Below are 19,377 nucleotides of genomic sequence, written 5' to 3'. Positions count from 1 at the left end.
TGAGCCTCAAGGTTTCCAAGTTAACCTTGTTGTTGTTGTTGTTTAGTTGTTTAGTCGTGTCCGACTCTTCGTGACCCCATGGACCAGAGCACGCCAGGCACTCCTGTCTTCCACTGCCTCCCGCAGTTTGATCAAACTCATGTTCGTAGCTTCGAGAACACTGTCCAACCATTTCGTCCTCTGTCGTCCCCTTCTCCTTGTGCCCTCAACCTTTCCCAACATCAGGGTCTTTTCCAGGGAGTCTTCTCTTCTCATGAGGTGGCCAAAGTATTGGAGCCTCAGCTTCAGGATCTGTCCTTCCAGTGAGCACTCAGGGCTGATTTCCTTCAGAATGGATACGTTTGATCTTCTTGCAGTCCATGAGATTCTCAAGAGTCTCCTCCAGCACCATAATTCAAAAGCATCAATTCTTCGGCGATCAGCCTTCTTTATGGTCCAGCTCTCACTTCCATACATCACTACTGGGAAAACCATAGCTTTAACTATACGGACCTTTGTTAGCAAGTTAACCTTATAATCCCACAAATGAAGAGACAGGTAAAATATGCCTCCCCTACAAGAGTCTATACAAAGAAGGACCATACACTCAGTTCAGGACAGCAAAGTCCAACTCCTTCACAGCTTTCATGAGCATGGCATTGTTGCCACATGCAGGCAAGGCAATCTATATCCTGGGTGTTGTGCCTAACACCTAGTTCCATGTTACCTTAAAATAGTGTTGGCACCCTAGGCTCTGGAAATGTTGTTTACCTGGGAAACAAGAAGGGAAGTAATGTAGACTGTGCAGAAAAGATAGGGTGGAATTCAGCGTTTATAAGGCTGCCATACGTCCAGATTTTCCCAGACATTACAGGTATTTCAAAGGTGGAGTTGATGTCCAGGGGTAATTTCTAAAAGGCGGTGCTTCGTCCTGGATTCCTGGATCTTAACAATTTTGTTAAGCTCAACAACTTTTAGGGTGTCCTGGTTTTTACTCTTTGAAATATGGCAACCCTAGTGTTGCACTACAATGCATGTTGTTTCGGCTTGCTAAATGAAATAGTCCTCTCTCTCCTCCCTCTTCTGCACTGCTCTGTGGGTTCCTGCAAGCCCCCAGACCCAAGCCAAATCCGCCTGAACATATTCCTCAAGTAAAGTTCAGGACATTATTAATGTTGTAAACTTTTTTTTCATTTCCTAATAAATTAGCATTTTCTGATATCACTGCTCTTGATTTGATTAACGTTTCTGGAAATACTGTGTCAAGTCAAATAAAGGTTATAATACATCAGCTTCCCATTCTAGAAAATCACCTCCTGGTATTAAAGAATTTTGAATGCAATTCATATGCTATGCGACACAAAATAAATCCACAGATGTTCAGATGGATATGGGTTTATTTGGTATTTATTAAAATTTGATTTATGGGGGAAATAGCCAGTTTTCTAAACAGCAAGAGGTTGAACGAGGGTCCCCAAAAAACATTGACCATGACTTCAATTATGATAGGAGCTGCACCGTACACATGTATTTGTTTGTTTTTGATAGCTTTCTGCCCTCCCGACCCAATCACAATAGATAGTATAAAGGGAACATATGAGGAAAACATTGGTTGAACCACTCCCTATTTCTAGGCTTTTTTAAAAAAAGGGTGTCTGTGTTATATCTAATAAATACTTAGAGCTGGTTCTTGGTTTCTTTCTTAGATACTCCCTTGAGTGCATGAATGTTAGCCATTTCTCCTTAATGAAATGTCATGCCCCTGAAAAATGTGTGTGAATAATCCACAAATATGCATGTGATCCATAGGTCATTCATTCCCTAGTCCCAACTGGCATCCTGCGGGGAGGAAAGAGTGTTGATGTGTCTAAGCTTATGGGTTTGGCTGCCTGGTAACCGTTCTTTAAGCACAGAAAACAAAAGCCCCATTTTGTTTTCGATTCTGTTAAACAATTGGGAATGAGAAGCCCTTGCCAATATCACACAAATCACCTATTAGTAGATTCCACTGCCCATCCCCTAGTATAGGGGTTCCCAACTATGGGTCATGGAGCACCAGTGATTTGCAGGTTTTCTTCATGTGATCTGTAGCATGTCTGTAAAAATACAATTAAAAATCCTACAGCACCTAGCACAGCACATTACAGCTGCTACAAGAGAAAGAATTTTTTTTTAAGCAGTCTGCCAAGACCCTGAGCAATTTTCAAGTGGGTAAAAGAGTTTAGGAACCATTTCAGTTTCCCAGGCAAAAATCCCCCGTCAGGGAGACGAAAGCAGTTTGTATCCAGGACCAGAGGCTAGGCAGATCCAGAAAGCCTTTAATCTAAAGGGCATCTTACACAAGCAAAGCACCTGTATGAAAGGCAGAAATAAAGCAGAAAATCTATATCTATGTTTGCTAATTCATTACAGCATTTGACACTCAGAACACATGCATTGATTATCTTTCGTGCAATGCAATCTTTTTAAAAACGATGCTTTATGATTCGCTTCAATACCAGTGGATTGTAGAATTATTTCTGGGAAGTCTACTCAAAGATGACAACTTACTTTAAAAAAACAAACAAACAACGCCCTTTCATATGCAGCCGCTCGAAGTGTCATTTTGACTTGCCAAGTACAAAAAGCAGGAAAGGACAATTACATTTTAACATTAAGATTCCAGATACAGAGCCTAGAAATAATAGATTACAGTATAATCAGAGCTGACTTTACCAGCTCCAAGAGAATTACACCGGTCATGGATACCATTTGGATCTGAAGGGAAATTGTAGCATAAGGTGCTACTGCCCTCTTGAGGTTTCCCAAAACCTGCTCAGAAAGAGAGTCGCATGCTAAATGCAGTTCCACAATTCCTTTCAGAGACTGTTTTGTGTTGTTTTAATAGAATAGTCACCAATACTGTCATTTGAAGTGGAAGTGCAACACAGGAAGAGAGAGTTCCTAATCTGTTCCCCCAAGCCTGTCATACTGTTTTTACTTCCACTAGAAAGAGATTGGTGCCTGTATCTTTTTCCCCAGGGTTGTATGGGGTGTTAGGAGAGAGGTAGCACCTCTAGTAGGGGACATGTCATGCTCCTTCAGGGGTAGTTTGCCCACCTTTTGTCCCCCCTACAAGCAGCTCCCCCTTGTGGCTCCTAGAAGCTGTCAGCATGTGACGGTGGCCATATCCCAGGAACGGCTTTGGCTAGCCGGCTAAGCCAGATAAGGGTAGCAGATAGGTCTCAAACTCTCATTGACTTAAGGACTTCCCCTGAATGCAAAGACAGGTCCCAGTGGGTTGAGCAGATGAGCCAATAGTGGGTCCAATGGCCAAGAAGGCGGTTTCTGCATGTGCTGTAGAGAGGTGAACGGGAGATGGGGGCTTGTCAACCTGGGAAGGTAGCCCATCTAGGAGGAGGAAAACTCTGGTCCTAAACCTCCGCTTCCTTGCTTCTTCAGGAGAAGAAAAAGCTAAGGAATAAACCCTACACAAATCTGGAGTTGAATCTCTAATATGGTTGGATGGCATGTTGTACATCTCCTCCTGGCAACTCCTGCAGCCAGTCAAGTGTCAAAAGTATTGCTCTGCTTTCCTTTGGACCGCACCAATGAGGCTGAGAGGGGAGTATTGTTGTCTGGTTAGCCAAAGACCTCCATACACAGTGCCCAGGCTTGAGCCCTGGGAAAGTCACTTGGGTGCTGCTAATGCAGCAGTTTGACTTCACGCACCACCCCAGAGGTGCACTACATTGTCTATTGAGACAGACGGATGCCAACAAATTTTCCCCAGTTGGTTTTATCTTCCCCAGTGAAGAGAAAAGCAGCTGCCAGATGATGGGTGAGGGACAAAGGAACCTGATGGAGCTGCGGGACTTTCAGTAAAGCCAATGCAGTGTCTCTGCTTCCCATCTCTCTCTTTCTCCTGCAACCTCCCTTCAAATGAGTTTAGAATTCATCCAGCCCTAAACCTGTGTCACTATGCCTTCCAGGCACACTGGACCAAAAGAGATAGTAAAATTATTTCCCATGTATTAGGTATTTCACTTTAGGATAGGACACTGATGTCGGGCAGTAAGACCAATCTGGGTGGATAGAATACACATAGGTATTGATCAGCCAAGGGGAAGCAAAGTTCACATTCCCTCCTGGCAAGTATCACAGCTACCTAGAATATCTTTAAGTGTTACATCTGTAACAGCAATAGAGCTAAGGGGCTAGATCACATGAGGGTGAGAGAGTTAAAATGGACGACATTTAGATTTAGGCAGGGAATCTGTGGCTCAAAGGCAGTTCAAGTTAGGCAAATCCTTTGAGAAAAAGGCCAGTGTGTTGGTGACATGAATAGACATACTGTTCCCAGTGTCAATGATGCTAGGTACCGTATTTTTCGTCCTATAGGGCGCACCGGCCCATAGGAAGCACCTCGTTTTTTGGGGTGGGGAATGAATAAAAAAAATTATTCCCCCCCCCAGCCGCAGCTGCCGCCCCAAGCCTTGCACACGCCTGCCCAAAGCACGGGGCACCCTCCAGAGGGCTCCCTGTGCTTTGGGCTGCAGGCTGCTGCCCCAAGCCTCGCGCGCCCGGCGGGACCTCCCATCCTCCCGCCGGGCGCGCAAGGCTTGCAGACACTCGCCCGAAGCACGGCGAGCCCTCTGGAGGGCTCCGCGCGCTTCAGGCAACAGGCTGCCGCCCCAAGCCTCGCGCGCCCGGCGGGAGCTCCTGCCGGGCGCGCAAGGCTTGCAGACACTCGCCGGGGCTGCAGGCTGCTGCCAGCAAGCCTTGTGAGCCCGCAGGAACTCCCGCCGGGCTTGCAAGGCTTGTGGATAGCTTCCTGAAGCCTGGAGAGCGAGAGGGGTCGGTGCGCACCGATGCCTCTCACTCTCCAGGCTTCAGCGAAAGCCTGCATTCGCCCCATAGGACGCACACACTTTTCCCCTTCATTTTTGGAGGGGAAAAAGTGTGTCCTATGGGGCGAAAAATACGGAAACTTTTTTTTCTTGCACTTTAGTGCTGAGACCCATCTCAAGGGCTAGATGAAAACATTTGGGAGTATGTAGTTTGAGCTCAGTTCAGGTCCTTTTGCTCAAACTTACAATAGTCAGCAACAGCCTGCCAAGTGTGTTTGTGAGTTCTGCTAGGGGGAAATGGTATAAGATTGTTTACATATAAAAATACGTTTTTTATTTATTAAATGATTATGATCAAATTCAGCTATTGCATATAGACATAGGCTTACAAATGCAACCATCTGTTCTATACATAAAAACTTTATTATTAAAAAGCAAATATATTTGTTCTCAAGGAAACAAAGCTAAAACTGAGTATTACCAGATTTATTACAATTATGGTGTGTACTGTGTAATACTGCTTCAACAAGAATCATAACCTGCATAATTTATAACAAAACAGAAGCAGAACAAAAAAACAAGCACCACACAATGTCATAACATTATATGGCTATAATAAAATAAGCATACTTTACTTATGGAAATATGCAGCAATATGTTTTTGTTTATGGTACTATAACTATGTGTTTTTCCCTGTGTAGACACTGTAGACAGGTGAAGGACATCAATTTTTCTCCTCTGTTTTGAAAACACCCAGATTTGATAGTGTTTTAATTAAGTGTAGTAATCACAGGCTTTGCCAGATATTATCCAAATGATTGTCAAATTGTAAACTTTGGATAACAATTGACAATTTTGTTTCAATTTTTGCTTGTTAAACTTCACTTAGAAAATATAGAAAAGATTTCCTAACAAAAAACCAAACAAAAATGAAACCATCAACATACAACTGATTGCAGAAAATAAATATTTTTCGATTTCAAGAAATTGGATTTATAGCATCTTATAGTTAGTTTCTTTGTTCTTTTCTAGCCAAGAAGAATAAACATGAATATGCCAGAAGGCAAATCATGAAAGCCCATTGCTGACAATAGACTTCTTTTTACAACATTTAGTGTTTCTGCAGTGCAAACCAGAATAATAATTTCGACTGTTCAAATATAAAAGATAGTACAAAGTTATAATCAATGGACTAAGACAAATTACAGAATCATGGAAACAAAAAAAGCACCACCCCCCCAAATTATATCCCAGTTTGGTTTACTTTTCCAAACTGTAGTTTGTACTTAGGCCTTTGATATGCTCTTTTTCTGAAAACTACACTACTTTAAGATGTAGTTAGGCAGCTTGCAACACATCAGAGCATTTGTTTTACAAGTACATCAAATGGAAAATAAAGCTGAAATGTTGATTCAGCTAATCAACATCTGTTGCACTTCACACTTAGGCAGCACTTGATACAGCAAGTTTCTTCAAATGATCCATGAAAACCTGCAAACTGACATCGTCTGTGAGAATGGGTGCTCCGGATTCCTATAAGAAAAGGGAAAGTGTTAGAAAATATGTCAAATTCATTAAGCAAAGCTAAAATATTCCATGAGAACATGTACTATGAAAATCAGTAAGTCTAATCACTGTAATTAAGTAACCAATATACCTCCACATTTCCCTTTACTAGACAATTAACAGCTGTTCCAATAGGGGCAACTGGCAGTCGAAAGGAGGAAAAATGGGCGATCAATGGCTTCTCCTAACTGGCAACTGTCCCCTCAGCAAATATAGAGAAGACAGGCAGCAGAAAGGAACAAAAAAATAAGAAAGAACACAGAGAAGCTTCAAGGCACAAGAGGAGCAGAAAAAGCAAGAAGAGAAAGACAGGATTTTATTTATTTTTTACAAAGTAGGGAAAAGTTGACAAGAGAAGCAAAGCGCAGTAAACATGCACACAGAGGAACCGCAGGAAAAAATGGAAAATATTGAAAGGGAAAAAACAGTTAACTGACAGGAACAGAGAGAGTCGGGAGGAATGAGCTGTTTCACCAAGACAGGAGAGAAAAAACTGAGGGGATTCACTCCAGTTCTGCTCTCCTGCCTTCCTCATAGCTTGTGATCATTACCCAACCCAGTTAATCCTTCCTTATCCCACTGAAAAACAACTTCTGAACCTGGTGTTATTAGTTTAGCTGGAATGTAGGAATCTTCCACATAGCAACTCAGATACAGTCGTACCTTGGTTGCCGAATGCCTTGGAACTCCTATGTTTCGGCTCCCAATCAACTGAAAACCGGAAGTGAGTGCTCCATTTTTCGAACGATTTTCAGAAGCTGAACGTCCAGTGCGGCTTCCGCGGCTTCTGATTGGCTGCAGGATGCTCCTGCAGCCAATCAGAAGCCACGCCTTTGTTTTCGAATGGTTTGGGGAGTCAAATGGACTCCCAGAATGCATTTTGTTCAAAAACCAAGGTACGACTGTAATTGGCCCACCTTCCTCAGTATTGCCTGCACTGTATAGTCTATGTTGTCTATGATGAGTAACAGTGATTCTCCAGGGTTTCAGAAGTATTTTCCTGCGACCTTTTGCATATTAAGAATATGAACTACAGCCATAGTCCTAAACCCTCCATGAATCTGCTAACCTTTCTTTAAGATCCAATCGTAATGAATTTCATACAATATAAGCTTTTAGGCTGTCTCCGCTATTTGGTTTCATCAACAAAACTGGCTTTAGTACATTTTCTACTGAGAACAATCTTCACCTCTACCTAATTTTTTTAAGGCCTTTGAATATTTTGTATCCTATCAAAACTCCCAGAAGGAGAGAAACATATTGTTTCTAGGCTGCAAGAAATGCTTATTTTTAAGGGCAACAAAAAAGCAACATAGCAGTTCCTTAATCGGAATGGCAACTTCTAAAAATACTGTCTTGTTTATGACATTCAAGTTTTAATATTGGTAATCGCTCCCTATTTGATTAACTATCAAACTGTTTTATGAGAGTTAAAGCAGGAAACATTATGTCTATTATCTTAGCCTTTTGATTAATCCACCTGAAACTTACCTGACCCCAGGCATACATATTATTGTGGGTCTGAGAGGGATTCACTTTAGAAAGCAGAAAACGAGCCTTTAAACAAAAATAAGGAAAATAAAGTTATTCTAAATAATGTTTACAGTCCAACAAGAATGGACTTTATTTACACTCCAACAAGAATGACCATCATGTGACCTGCCATTTGCAGGCTGCCCTGAGGTGCCTGTTATATAGTCTGCATTCAGAGAATCATAGCTTTTATTTTTTTAAAAGCATTTAGCTTTTGTTAAGTATGAAATATTAAAAAGTGCTAAGTGAGCAGCAACAAGGAATAAATGTACACAGCCCTACCACGTATAGTTTGGCTTGAGAAGACTGAATGAAGGTGAGCTATGTTCTGGGAGCCTATGCAAACGATAGTAAGGGGGTTGCTGCTTGTCTTGGCTAAATCCCACCAGAAAATGGGGGGTGGGTTTGAATCATGAGCATCTAAAAGCACCTTAAATCTTCAGCCAAGCACATGAGCCATCACATGCTCAGTATGCTAGAAGTTGAGTCAACTACATGAAACTTGAAAGTTTATTAATGCAAGTCCAATATTGATTTGGCCTGTCTTGCATTTAGCAAGATGATTCCATAAACCAGTGGTTTTCAACCGGTGTACCATGGCACCCTGGGGTGCCCTGAATGATGGTCAGGGGTGCCGCTGGCAACACTGGCCTCTGTCCCTCTTTCCTTCCCTCTCTTCCTCTTGTGCCCTCTCATGTTTCTGCCTCCCAAAGGCTTGCACAGCTGTTTGTTGCAGCAGCTGTGGCTAAAAACTCCCCAGGCAAATGTTGCCTCTGGGGCTGGCCAGGGGGTGCTTCCCAGGCCCCTGTGGGGCAATGGGAGGAGGCACCTCTCTTTGGGGTGGAGAGGCAGCTCAGAGACCAGGGGCAGCAGCTGCAGCTTTCCAAAGGAGAGGCGAGGGGAGAGGAGGCTGAGGGAACACTCCACAAGGGAGAGTGTTTGAAAAAGGGTGAGAGGCTGCCAGCTCTGTAGGCAAGAGGTGACATAACTGAGCTCCTGAGCCCCACAGGGGTGCTGCAGAAAGAATGCAGTTGGTCAAGGGAGCCGTGGACCCCCAATAATTGAAAACCTCCGCCATAAACTGAAGCAACGGTGCTTTACCTGACTGCCTCCATGCTCTGTATCTATGTATCGTGGCATTGGAAATCTGGAATGAAGAATTTCCTGTGCATCATCTGATGGAGCCTGGAGCAAATGGCGGAAGTTTTCGTACTCTGGCATGTCCTGGTAGCCTGACTTGCGCCACTGAGCTATGGTCTATAGAGCATTAAACACACATTGTTTTATTCATCCAAACAAGTTTTATATAATCCAGTATGAGTAGGAAGCAGTAAGAAATCTTAGGGAACAGGTCAGTTAATTAATGTTTTAACAATGATTTAATCACCAGAATTACACTATTGTAATTATATTTTTACCAAGAGCAAATAACAACAGTGATATTCCATTATGTTCTGAATAACAAATGCTCAATAGTTTCTCATTTTTCAAGCAGCAGCTCTGTCAAAGCAATCATACATGATATCTAGTGCCATCATCCTCAGTGGAAGTATGCCATAGTAAGTAGTCATAGAACTGCCTACTTAGTGTTATTTGTTAACTGAAATACAAGAATGTATGTTTACTGACGATAGCAACTTCCGTAAATATAGCAGGTAGCGAACGTATTAGCTTTCAAGGCCTCAACTTATAAGGATTTTTGCACATAAGCACTTTCATAGAAAATTCAAGTACCATGATGGCCTTGAGAAGCTACCAATATGGACACGTGACAGAGCTCTACCCAAAAGGCTCTGTGATGGCCTCTGCAATGTAACAGTAAGGTTTCTGAGCCCTCCTCTTCCCAGAAGCAACTCCACATGACAAGCAGCTCCTAAAACTGGACAAAGCACAAGAAATGGCCTCCAATACAGAGCTATTGCCATGTGTGGGTGACAGCCATTAGTTTTAATAAGTATGCCCAAATAGTAGGATATGGAAGTCAAAGTGACTTGATCTTACCTCTCCATGATAAATAAGGATCTGGAAAAAGGTGTCCATGAGAAGAATGCGATCAGGCAGAATACTGCTGCTATCTAAAAGAACAGGCTAATATAAAAGGAGAAAAGTGTCTTAACTACATATACAAAACAGAGAAATCCATTTCTTAAAATTCAGCTTTCTCTGTTACATTTAGCAAGCAACATAACATGCTCCCAAAATTTTCCTGTGCAAAACTGCTTTACATTTAATTTAAAGCGTTAATTTAGTTTGAAATTATTTTCCCAACAATACACTAATGAGTCTTCTTCATTTTCAAGTTTTATTTTTGCAGTTATTCATACACACTAGGTCATACACACCAACATACCTCTGGGGGTCCATTGAAAGAATAGGCATATAGAATTGGCTGAACCATTATAAGGGACTGAGTCAGATCTTGCCGCATGAAATGATGGCGATAGTAGGAACTTTCATCAGGACTGTTGTTGAAGACTTGCAAAAAAGGAGATCTTCTTAAATGGAACATAAACTGCAAAATAAAACAAACCAGAAATTCCCCCAATGTTTCTTGTCCACAAACCCAGCTGCATCAACAGTAGCAATGTTTCTTTCCAAAAAGATTTGATACTGGTTTATGTCACTGAGTTTAGTGACATCATCTAGCTTGTCTGGGAGAGAAAGGAAGACAACCTCCAAATTGGTAGGGTAACAATGCTGATAGCAAGGAAAAGACGAGATGTTACCTCTGTGGCCAACAAAATGATAGAAAATCATAGAAAAAAATGTACTTCAATTTTGTCTGTTCATTGGACAGTAGTCTAATACAGTTGTGAAATGAGGTGTTTAGGGCTGCAAGTTCTGTGAAAATTGTTGACATTGCATGTAATTTACAACTTATGATTACTGCACTGTTATACTTGTATGTATGCTACTGGTATAATATGCCGTTTTATGTTTAAAAAGCGCACACACGGTTCTTGTAGGTGTTGTATACTTTTTCATTGTGGACCCAAATTGCCCTTGGTGATCTTTTTGCAGTTATGTTTTTTTACTGAAAAAGGAAAATTCTCAATGAAGGCATAATTTTTAAACATGAAAAATCATGTTATAGTCAATATCACATGTAGATGTTTATATTTATAGCATAGTTTATATTTATATAAATGTTCTCGAGTGTTTAAATTTATGACAGTCTTGTGCCACATTTGATCCCAAAACTAGAATGATACAGTATTTTTTTAAAGTAGCGATTTAAAAGTCTAAGAAATGCAGAACAGCCAAAGTTAAAAGGCTTAGAATGAGAAATACTATTCAGTTTTATGTTTTACTGCTTCACAAATCCCAAAATGCTAGCATGAAGCAGAACTTTTTAAAAAACTGCAATCTAATCAAGGACACTTGGACATCTTACAATAAAGTGAATATAAGCATCATACTGGATATAGAATGTTCTCTATTTCGATTCATTCATACTCACCTGTGGATAAAGGGAAAAGGTTTCTGAAAATCTGAAGGAACTTGGATCATCCTTGTGATATTCTCCAAATTTCTGACACTGGATAAATTTTAAAAAGTCTTTAAAGTTTTCAGTTTGACACTTCAAATACTGTCATGACATTTTCAGAAATATATACTTCTACTTTCACTACATTACAAAACAACCTAACTTCACCAAAGTAGCATGGGGAGGCTTCTAAAATTCTGTTCAAGAGTGTCAAGTACATAGTTACCATACATAGATCCCAGAATGAAATCTAACCAAAATGCTTCATTCAATACCAAATGTTTAAGACCCACAGATTTTGTGGAAACATTCACATCAACTTTAACAGTTAGCAACAAGCTCAATGTTTGTATATTATTTTTCAGCTCTCAAAAGAGGGAGGAATACAACTGAGGCTTCCAGACAATTAAATTTTACTTGAGCAGTATATCTATTGAGAAAAAAACATGACTTTAAAAATTGTGGAGTGAAGCTTTAAAATGCAAGAGTTAGAGGTAATTATGACAAGCAAAACCTTTGGCTTATTTATGCTGGCACTTTATAGTACAAAGTAGATCCACTGTGAAAAGCCTTCTTTATCATCCTTCTAATATCTTTCAACAAGTTCCTTTGCAACTTTATACACCAGAAGCACATAACTTAAAACTATTCAAAATATACATTTCTCAAAATATCAGATTGCAGTCTTAGGAACAAACTAGATCAGATTGCAGTCTTAGGAACAAACTAGATGTGGCATCATTCACACAATCATCAGTTGCACAAATGTTTGTTGGTTTTTTAAAGTAAATAATAGGAGCAGTAGCCCATTCTGGATCAGGACCTCTATATCTGCTATTTGCACTGGGGGCAGAGAAGGCAGATACAAGAACCAGGCCCGGTCCTATTCTCTCCCTAAATACAGTCTCAGATGGGAGGAGGAATCAATATTTTCACACATTTGTAATGCCTTACCAGTCTAATCAGCTGTCTGTCCAACCACCTAAGAACATCAGGTCCTTCCTCTGTCTCAGCCCTGTACACTGCCAGCCTGGCCATAAGAATGGCAGCCGCCTCCTGGTCAAAAGAAGCAGCGATGTTTTGAATCTGTGTCTGAGCATCAGCCCAACTGCAAAAGAATAGCATTTGTTTACCACACATGTCATCAGAGAGAAGCAAAAACATATCAGTTTAATAATGAACAACTCCAATCCATGTTGCTCCTCCAAATCAAAACAAAGCTCCCTTACGCAATTAAGAGAAACATAAAATATGCAGGAAGCTCACTTTGTTGCAAATACAACAATTCCTTTAGAGCCAATTTAGACATTATGCCAGAAGCAGGCCTTGCAGAATCATCAGCAATTCATGATCCCCGGAAGGAAAGGCATCATATAGCTCTCTGCACACCATGCTCTGAATCATAATCACACACAACCCACCTCCATGGTTGCTAATGTGATCATGCATTTGTGGAGGTGTAGGATGATTAGGTATCCAATTCAATTGGCACTGGCTGCCAATCTGCAATCAGGCTAAGTTCAAGGTGCTGGTTCTACCATATGAAGCCCTATATAACTTGGGATCCAGCTACCTAAAATAGTATCTCACCCTTCATATACTCAGTCAATCACTGCGCATTCTGCACTGAGGGCTTCCTGCAGATACTATCTCATCAGGAGGTACTTCTCCATATAGAAATGGGGCCTTTAGTGTTGTGGCACCTACTCTTTGGAATTCCTTCCCTTTAAATAATAGACAAGCGCTGTCTCGTTTGCCTTTTCAGCACCTACTGAAAAGCTTCCCTTTCCAAAAAGCCTTTTAAGTGGAGAGTTCCTTCCCAGACCTCATCTGTACTGGATTTAAGATGTTCTCATTGTTTCTTGTTTATGTGTCTGCTGCCCTGGGCTCCTTTGGAATAAATAAATAAATAAATATTGGCAGATTAACAAAAAATCAGGTGCTCTGCTGTGCATGAATCAAAGTGCTTTCCACTGGTGTAAAGTCAGCATTACATACAATGTCAGACCTTACATACATAAGGTCTCCCTTCTAAGCAAAATACTGTTTGTTAAACAGTGTGCATACCACACAAATTTCTAGAATTGCACATCAGAACTTAAGGCTTACTTTCTGGCAACAGTGGTCACTCTAATTCGTCTCTGTCCACTCGAATGCTGGTACTGAGTCACAAACTGGATTGCACCTCGCCCACCCTGAGGAATTGGAGCATTGTGCTGTTTCGAAGGGTAAATGGTGAAGAGATTAAATTGAACAGAATCACAGGAACATTGTGCAGCATGATCGCCACATTAAGAATCCCATCACTGCCACTGTCAATTCTGTAATTAGAGGTGATTTGACAGAAGCTACTTTAATAAGTGCAATATGCTGTACAAATATGAAAAATTTAAGTCAGTAAGCTCACTGCCTGTATTTAGCTACAATTTAATTCAACACTGGAGCAGCTTCCAAAACAGAGTGCTTTAAGTAAAGAAAACGCTATAGGAGATGTAGATGAGACAAGATAATACAATGTACAGTGGTACCTTGGATTACATACACTTCAGGTTACAGACTCCGCTAACCCAGAAATAGTACCTCAGGTTAAGAACTTTGCTTCAGGATGAGAACAGAAATCGTGCTCCAGTGGCGCAGCAGGCCCCATTACCTAAAGTGGTGCTTCAGGTTAAGAACAGTTTCAGGTTAAGAACGGACCGAATTCAGTACGTAACCAGAGGTACCACTGTAATATGTATATAGCTACTTAGAGCAACCAAGTGCTTCAGAAACACGACCTCAGCATTTCTTACAAACAGCCCTATAAGGTAAAAAAGTATTACCACCCTCATATTGTAGATATGGGCCGAAGGCAGGCAAACTACTAAGACTGCACACCGGGTTCATTACAGAGGTGAGAACTAAAACAGGGACTTCCTGTTTTGTTGCTTAGCGCCTTATGGTATTACAAGCTACAGTAAGTCTCATAAAATGTTCCTAATTAAAATGAGGGAAACTATAATTTGCTTTTCCCCCCCCAAGTGATGAAACACACAAGGAGGCCCCATCGCATAATTCTTGAAAGAAACTACTTTTGTAGACCACATCAGCTACTTCCCCAAAGCTCCAATTAAAATGGGAAGGAGGAAGTGGGAATTGTGCTTTTTCAACCACCTACCTCCTACACAATCAGTAAAAATATTTAAATATGCACATGTGCTCTAAAAATATTATCTTACCTGATTAACCACCTCAAAATACAATCCTAGGGTTGTGGTAGGATTAAGTCCACAAATCTTCCACTGACATGTACCTCCTGTTCCTATCTCCTGCAAAAATATTACAAATAATTTTCAGCAAAAGGTACATTTGCTATACACAGCAAATTGTAGGATTTGGGAAAACATACTGCTGTTTTCAATGGTTCGTATCCCAGTTACTTAGATATAGCAAAATTATATCTTTTTTATATATGCTTCACTTCTCCCCTCTACTAAGATAACATTTTACCGTAACATGAATTTCCACAGACTAGAGCAGTGTTTTCCAACCTTGGGCCTCCAGCTGTTTTTGAACTACAATTCCCATCATCCCTGACCACTGGTCTTGCTAGCTAGGGAAGATGGGAGTTGTAGTCCAAAAACAGCTGGAGGCCCAAGGTTGGGAAACACTGGACTAGAGTATACTTTGGCTGCATAAAAGAAATAATGCCACCTTATACTAGTGGAGAAAGCCAAACGAAACAATGAGCCACTATACTGGCACTAAGCAAGACATTACTGTTATGTAAGGTGTTTATCGCTACCTAGAGCTTTTTACTCCTCAACAATATATTCACTACTTTGGAAACTGAGTGGCTGGTGAAATACACACACACACATGGCAGGATTCTGCTAATGAGTCCTGTCAGTGAAAGCCCTGCACAAGGACTTCTCCTTGTACAACAGGGCTTTTCCTTCACATCGCCCTGCGCAAACACGAAATTGTCTCTAGGGGAATCGGGAGAACCCCTAGAACAGCACATAGGGTAAGGAGGGGGACTGTTCCTTCAGGCAAGCCAAAATGCTTTCCCTGTCAGAACAATCACCTTAGTGTGACATTGAATTACTCACACACAGAGTGGTATAGTGTAATTGCAATATGATACCCACTAATGCTTAGTCACATCAGAAAAAGCTGGATCTACTGCATTTTTATGTAACAGGTGTAAGGGTTGGATTAAAACGGTATCAACTATTTTAAACCATCTGACAGTCAAACAACTCACTGCTCACCCGGCCTGAAGAACAAAAAGTCAAAACTTTTGTAAAATCATGCCTTTGAAAATGACAACACGCTAATAGGATTTTACACAAGATTTTACTACATAATTTCCATAGCATTTTATGTGTGAAAAGTGAAAAAGGTACAAATTGTATAAGTGATTTACTGGTTAGTCAACTTACATTTTCTGATACACAAGGCCCTTTAGAATTGAGAGATACACAAGGTCCAATAGCTCCAGATATCTTTATTTCTCTTGAAGTCTACAAAGATTAAAGAGCAAAATAAAATAAGAACAAATGATTGCTCCTGCAGAATGTGGGGTAATATTTCCTCTTGGCAGTCTGATCTTATAAATCTCCTTTACTAGTAAACAGCAGTGCTAACAGAGGTCTGAACAGTCATTTGATTCAGAATGGAGCAGAAACTAGACAGCTTTTCTTGTAGCAAAAATGGTTTCTATGAGACTGGACTGTGCGTAAGTATGTAGAGAACTCCAGCCTAAAACAACTCACTGGATCAACTAAAAGTACTCCTTGCACTAAAAAGACTTATGAGACTTCATTCCTCTAGGTTGTAGAAGCCTATACACTTTAACTTTACATCTCCTTTACAAGTCCAATCTAGAACAATCATTGGTGGCAGAGATGACGAATCATATCTCAGAACAGGCACCTGACCCAGAGTACCCTCAAAGTTCCTTAGAGTCCCACACTTCCGTACAGGTGAACATATGGAGATGTTTTATAAAAATGCCAACCAGCTCAGTATTGTCTACTCTGACTTTTCACATCAACATCCTTTGTGGAGATAGCAGATACTGGGTCAAGGACCTTCCACATGCACACCAATGTGCACTACCACTAAGCAACAGCCCCTTTCCAGATATATTTTTTTCCCTCAGCAGCATATCCATATGACCAGCAGCATATGGACAAATCACCATACCATCCGCTGGATCTCATGCCCTGCTGCCCACATTCCATACTGGCAAGAAGAAATGTTATAAGAATTGCACATTTCTGCAACAGAGAAATATTTCTGTTGACGATTCAGTATATATTGTTAGTAGAATCTAAATATCATATCAACAGATTACAAGATGTTAGAGTGAGCTGTCTGCGCAAAGGTACAGAAAAGATACCCAGTTGCATATCTTGTAAGTCAAGGGTAGGAATTCATAACAGTTTTGCCAAGCAATGAAAGCTGGATCACAGCCACACTAAATTCCAGTGTTTATTTTCACTGTAAAATAAAATACTACGACCCCTATGCTAAAGGTTTAAAGTAAAACGCTGACTGAACAATTGTTACTAGCAATAATAATACCTTAGTGCAATAGTTTAGTTAGTTGTAAACAAATGCGATGGAATAACAACACAAGACCTTTAAAAATATTTATAGTAAAATTCCAAATCTTACTTTGATTTCTAAGGTACCTCCAAATCCCATCTTGAATTGCCCCTGTGCATCTTTGGTAAACACACGCTGAAAGGTTTGTTTGAACAGGGATGTATTGAAAGAGTCTCCCATTACCATGTAACCCCTACATGGGGGAAAAATGAATAATTAAGTCAAACAATATATGAAAAACGCGAAAGAGCAGTTATAATGGAATCTGGAACTGCTCTAAGTCATCACACTCTAGGCTGCTACCACAAGTTCACCTGTGAAGATTTCTGCTCCACTCCTGCCATCCCATATTTCGTTGTGATATTGCAGATCTATATGCTATGTATACAAGTGACCATCACAAGACACTCATGGAAGCACTGCAGTATCAGTTTATATGCATTGGCTTCCCCACCCCACCCACAGCTCGTTCCTGAAGAGGCATAATGTAGTAATAAAACATGGAAAGCAGCACTGAGGGCCCAGTGGCCATCCCTAAACAATTTACCGTATTTTTCGCCCTATAGGACGCACCGTCCCATAAGGCGCACCTAGTTTTTTGGGGGGAAAATAAAGGGGGAAAAATTATTTTCCCCCCAGGCGCGGGGCTGGGGCGGGGGAGGCCCGCCCGAGCTTCCCCCGACCCCAGCCCCCAAACAGGCAGCTCTCTGCAAGCTGTGGGAGCCCAGCGCTGGCTCCCGCTGCTTGCTGAGAGGTCCGCGAAGCCTGGACGCGCTGAGCTCAGCACGCGCAGGCTTCAGCATGCAAGCAACTCTCCGCAAGCAGCGGAGAGCCTGCATTCACCCCATAGGACGCACACACATTTCCCCTTCATTTTTGGAGGGGAAAAAGTGCGTCCTATAGGGCGAAAAATACGGTATTTCACAAACAGACCATTTTATACATATCGATGTAGCTCCTGAGAAGCGCTGGCAGAATTTGAATAGGTCTGCTTCAAGTAAGACTTAATTGGATATCACCCATTGATTTTGAGGGGTGTGCCTTTCATGCTTGCAGCACACCATGGTGTAGATTATGGAAGTTAGGGAAGGAGAAGAAAGAAAACAATGGTGCTTGACAAAGGACAGGAGGTTAGATTTGATTTGATGATACTTTCCAGCACTATCATCCTACAATAGTGCTTCTGTGCAGCAGCATTTAACTTTCTCAGTAGAGAGAAAAATCTTCCTTTAAGATTACTCCCCAGAATAGTAATATGCTCAGTATTAATAGCTGTGTGATACAAAATATTTAAACAGGAGAAAGGAATATACTGCAATTAAGAGTACTAGTCAAAGAGTATTGCTTTCTGACGTGAAAAATCATTTTAATCTATATTTTCATGATTGAAAAAGATTAATTGTAGTGACAACTTTGCTCACACAGACACAATCATGCAAACATATGCAAGTCCACTTGACTTCCAATATATAGCTTTTCTCTTAATTACACAAGAACACTGTTTCTGCATATAGCCTCTTTTACGTTACTGTAAAATGTAACACATACCCAGTGTAGTTAGGACAGCACTTCATCTCCAGAAGACCAGTCTGATCTAATGCACATGCGTAAATGTCAATAACGTGACCGGTTGTAGCAGCGTGATTTGCCAAAGCTTCAAAATGCTAGAGACACAAATGTAAACATAACTTTTACTAAACAATGCAGGTCAAAATTCCCACATTTTACATTAAAGCTTCAAATATTCTTCAGAAGTTGAAGTGTATTTGCCAAATTATATTCTTCTCAGATGCTATACAAGACTAGATCAGTATTTAAAACAGAAATATGTTTTAATTCATAATTGTTCTGATTTTGTATAAGCCAAAATAGCTACCTTTATTTTAGGGCTGGGGGGGGGGGGGCATTCCGGACAAAAAGATGCAGTTTGAACAAGATGAAGCAGAACTGCATCAAGGAGCAGCCCCAAGCCCTATATCTGATATTTTAGGGGGAATGTTGTGACCTCATCTAGAATGTAACAATTTTTCCTAGTTCAGCTTCCCATCCATCACCAATCTTATCTGGATTAAACTTTATTCCATTGGCATGATGGCTGTCACTACACTGTGGTTTTGAAGGGAAGGAAGACATATAATCACACAGCAGATTCAAGGGATGCTACATGAAGTATTGGACAGGTGGAGAAGAAGAAGAAGAAGAAGAAGAGTTTGGATTTGATAGCCGCTTTGAGACTCCTTCGGGTAGTGATAAAGCGGGATAACATTCTCCTTTCCCTTCCTCCCCCACAACAAACACTCTGTGAGGTGAGTGGGGCTGAGAGACTCCAAAGAAGTGTGACTAGCCCAAGGTCACCCAGCAGCTGCATGTGGAAGAGCGGGGAATCAA

General features: G+C 40.9%; 1 protein-coding gene across 2 annotated transcripts in view; it reads right to left on the bottom strand.

The window, feature by feature from the left end:
• Positions 1-5,212: 5,212 nt before the first annotated feature.
• The window catches only part of SEC23A (SEC23 homolog A, COPII coat complex component), a 34,625-nt gene continuing 20,460 nt past the window's right edge, over positions 5,213-19,377 (bottom strand). For both annotated transcript variants that reach the window (XM_081859779.1, XM_081859780.1), the window contains exons 9-20: positions 18,538-18,653; positions 17,059-17,182; positions 15,819-15,899; positions 14,613-14,702; positions 13,504-13,610; positions 12,349-12,502; positions 11,368-11,445; positions 10,258-10,419; positions 9,909-9,995; positions 9,009-9,164; positions 7,866-7,931; positions 5,213-6,341 (exon numbers count right to left, since the gene is read on the bottom strand). In XM_081859779.1, coding sequence (XP_081715905.1) covers positions 6,252-6,341; positions 7,866-7,931; positions 9,009-9,164; positions 9,909-9,995; positions 10,258-10,419; positions 11,368-11,445; positions 12,349-12,502; positions 13,504-13,610; positions 14,613-14,702; positions 15,819-15,899; positions 17,059-17,182; positions 18,538-18,653 — 1,311 coding nt within the window. In that variant the 3' untranslated portion in view covers positions 5,213-6,251. The remainder of the gene's footprint in view (positions 6,342-7,865; positions 7,932-9,008; positions 9,165-9,908; positions 9,996-10,257; positions 10,420-11,367; positions 11,446-12,348; positions 12,503-13,503; positions 13,611-14,612; positions 14,703-15,818; positions 15,900-17,058; positions 17,183-18,537; positions 18,654-19,377) is intronic.

The sequence above is a fragment of the Podarcis erhardii genome (assembly GCF_964252035.2).
Source record: "Podarcis erhardii genome assembly, chromosome: 1".
NCBI classification, from domain to species: Eukaryota; Metazoa; Chordata; class Lepidosauria; order Squamata; family Lacertidae; genus Podarcis; species Podarcis erhardii.
Note: the sequence above shows the minus strand (reverse complement) of the source record. Positions and strands in the feature narration are given on the sequence as shown.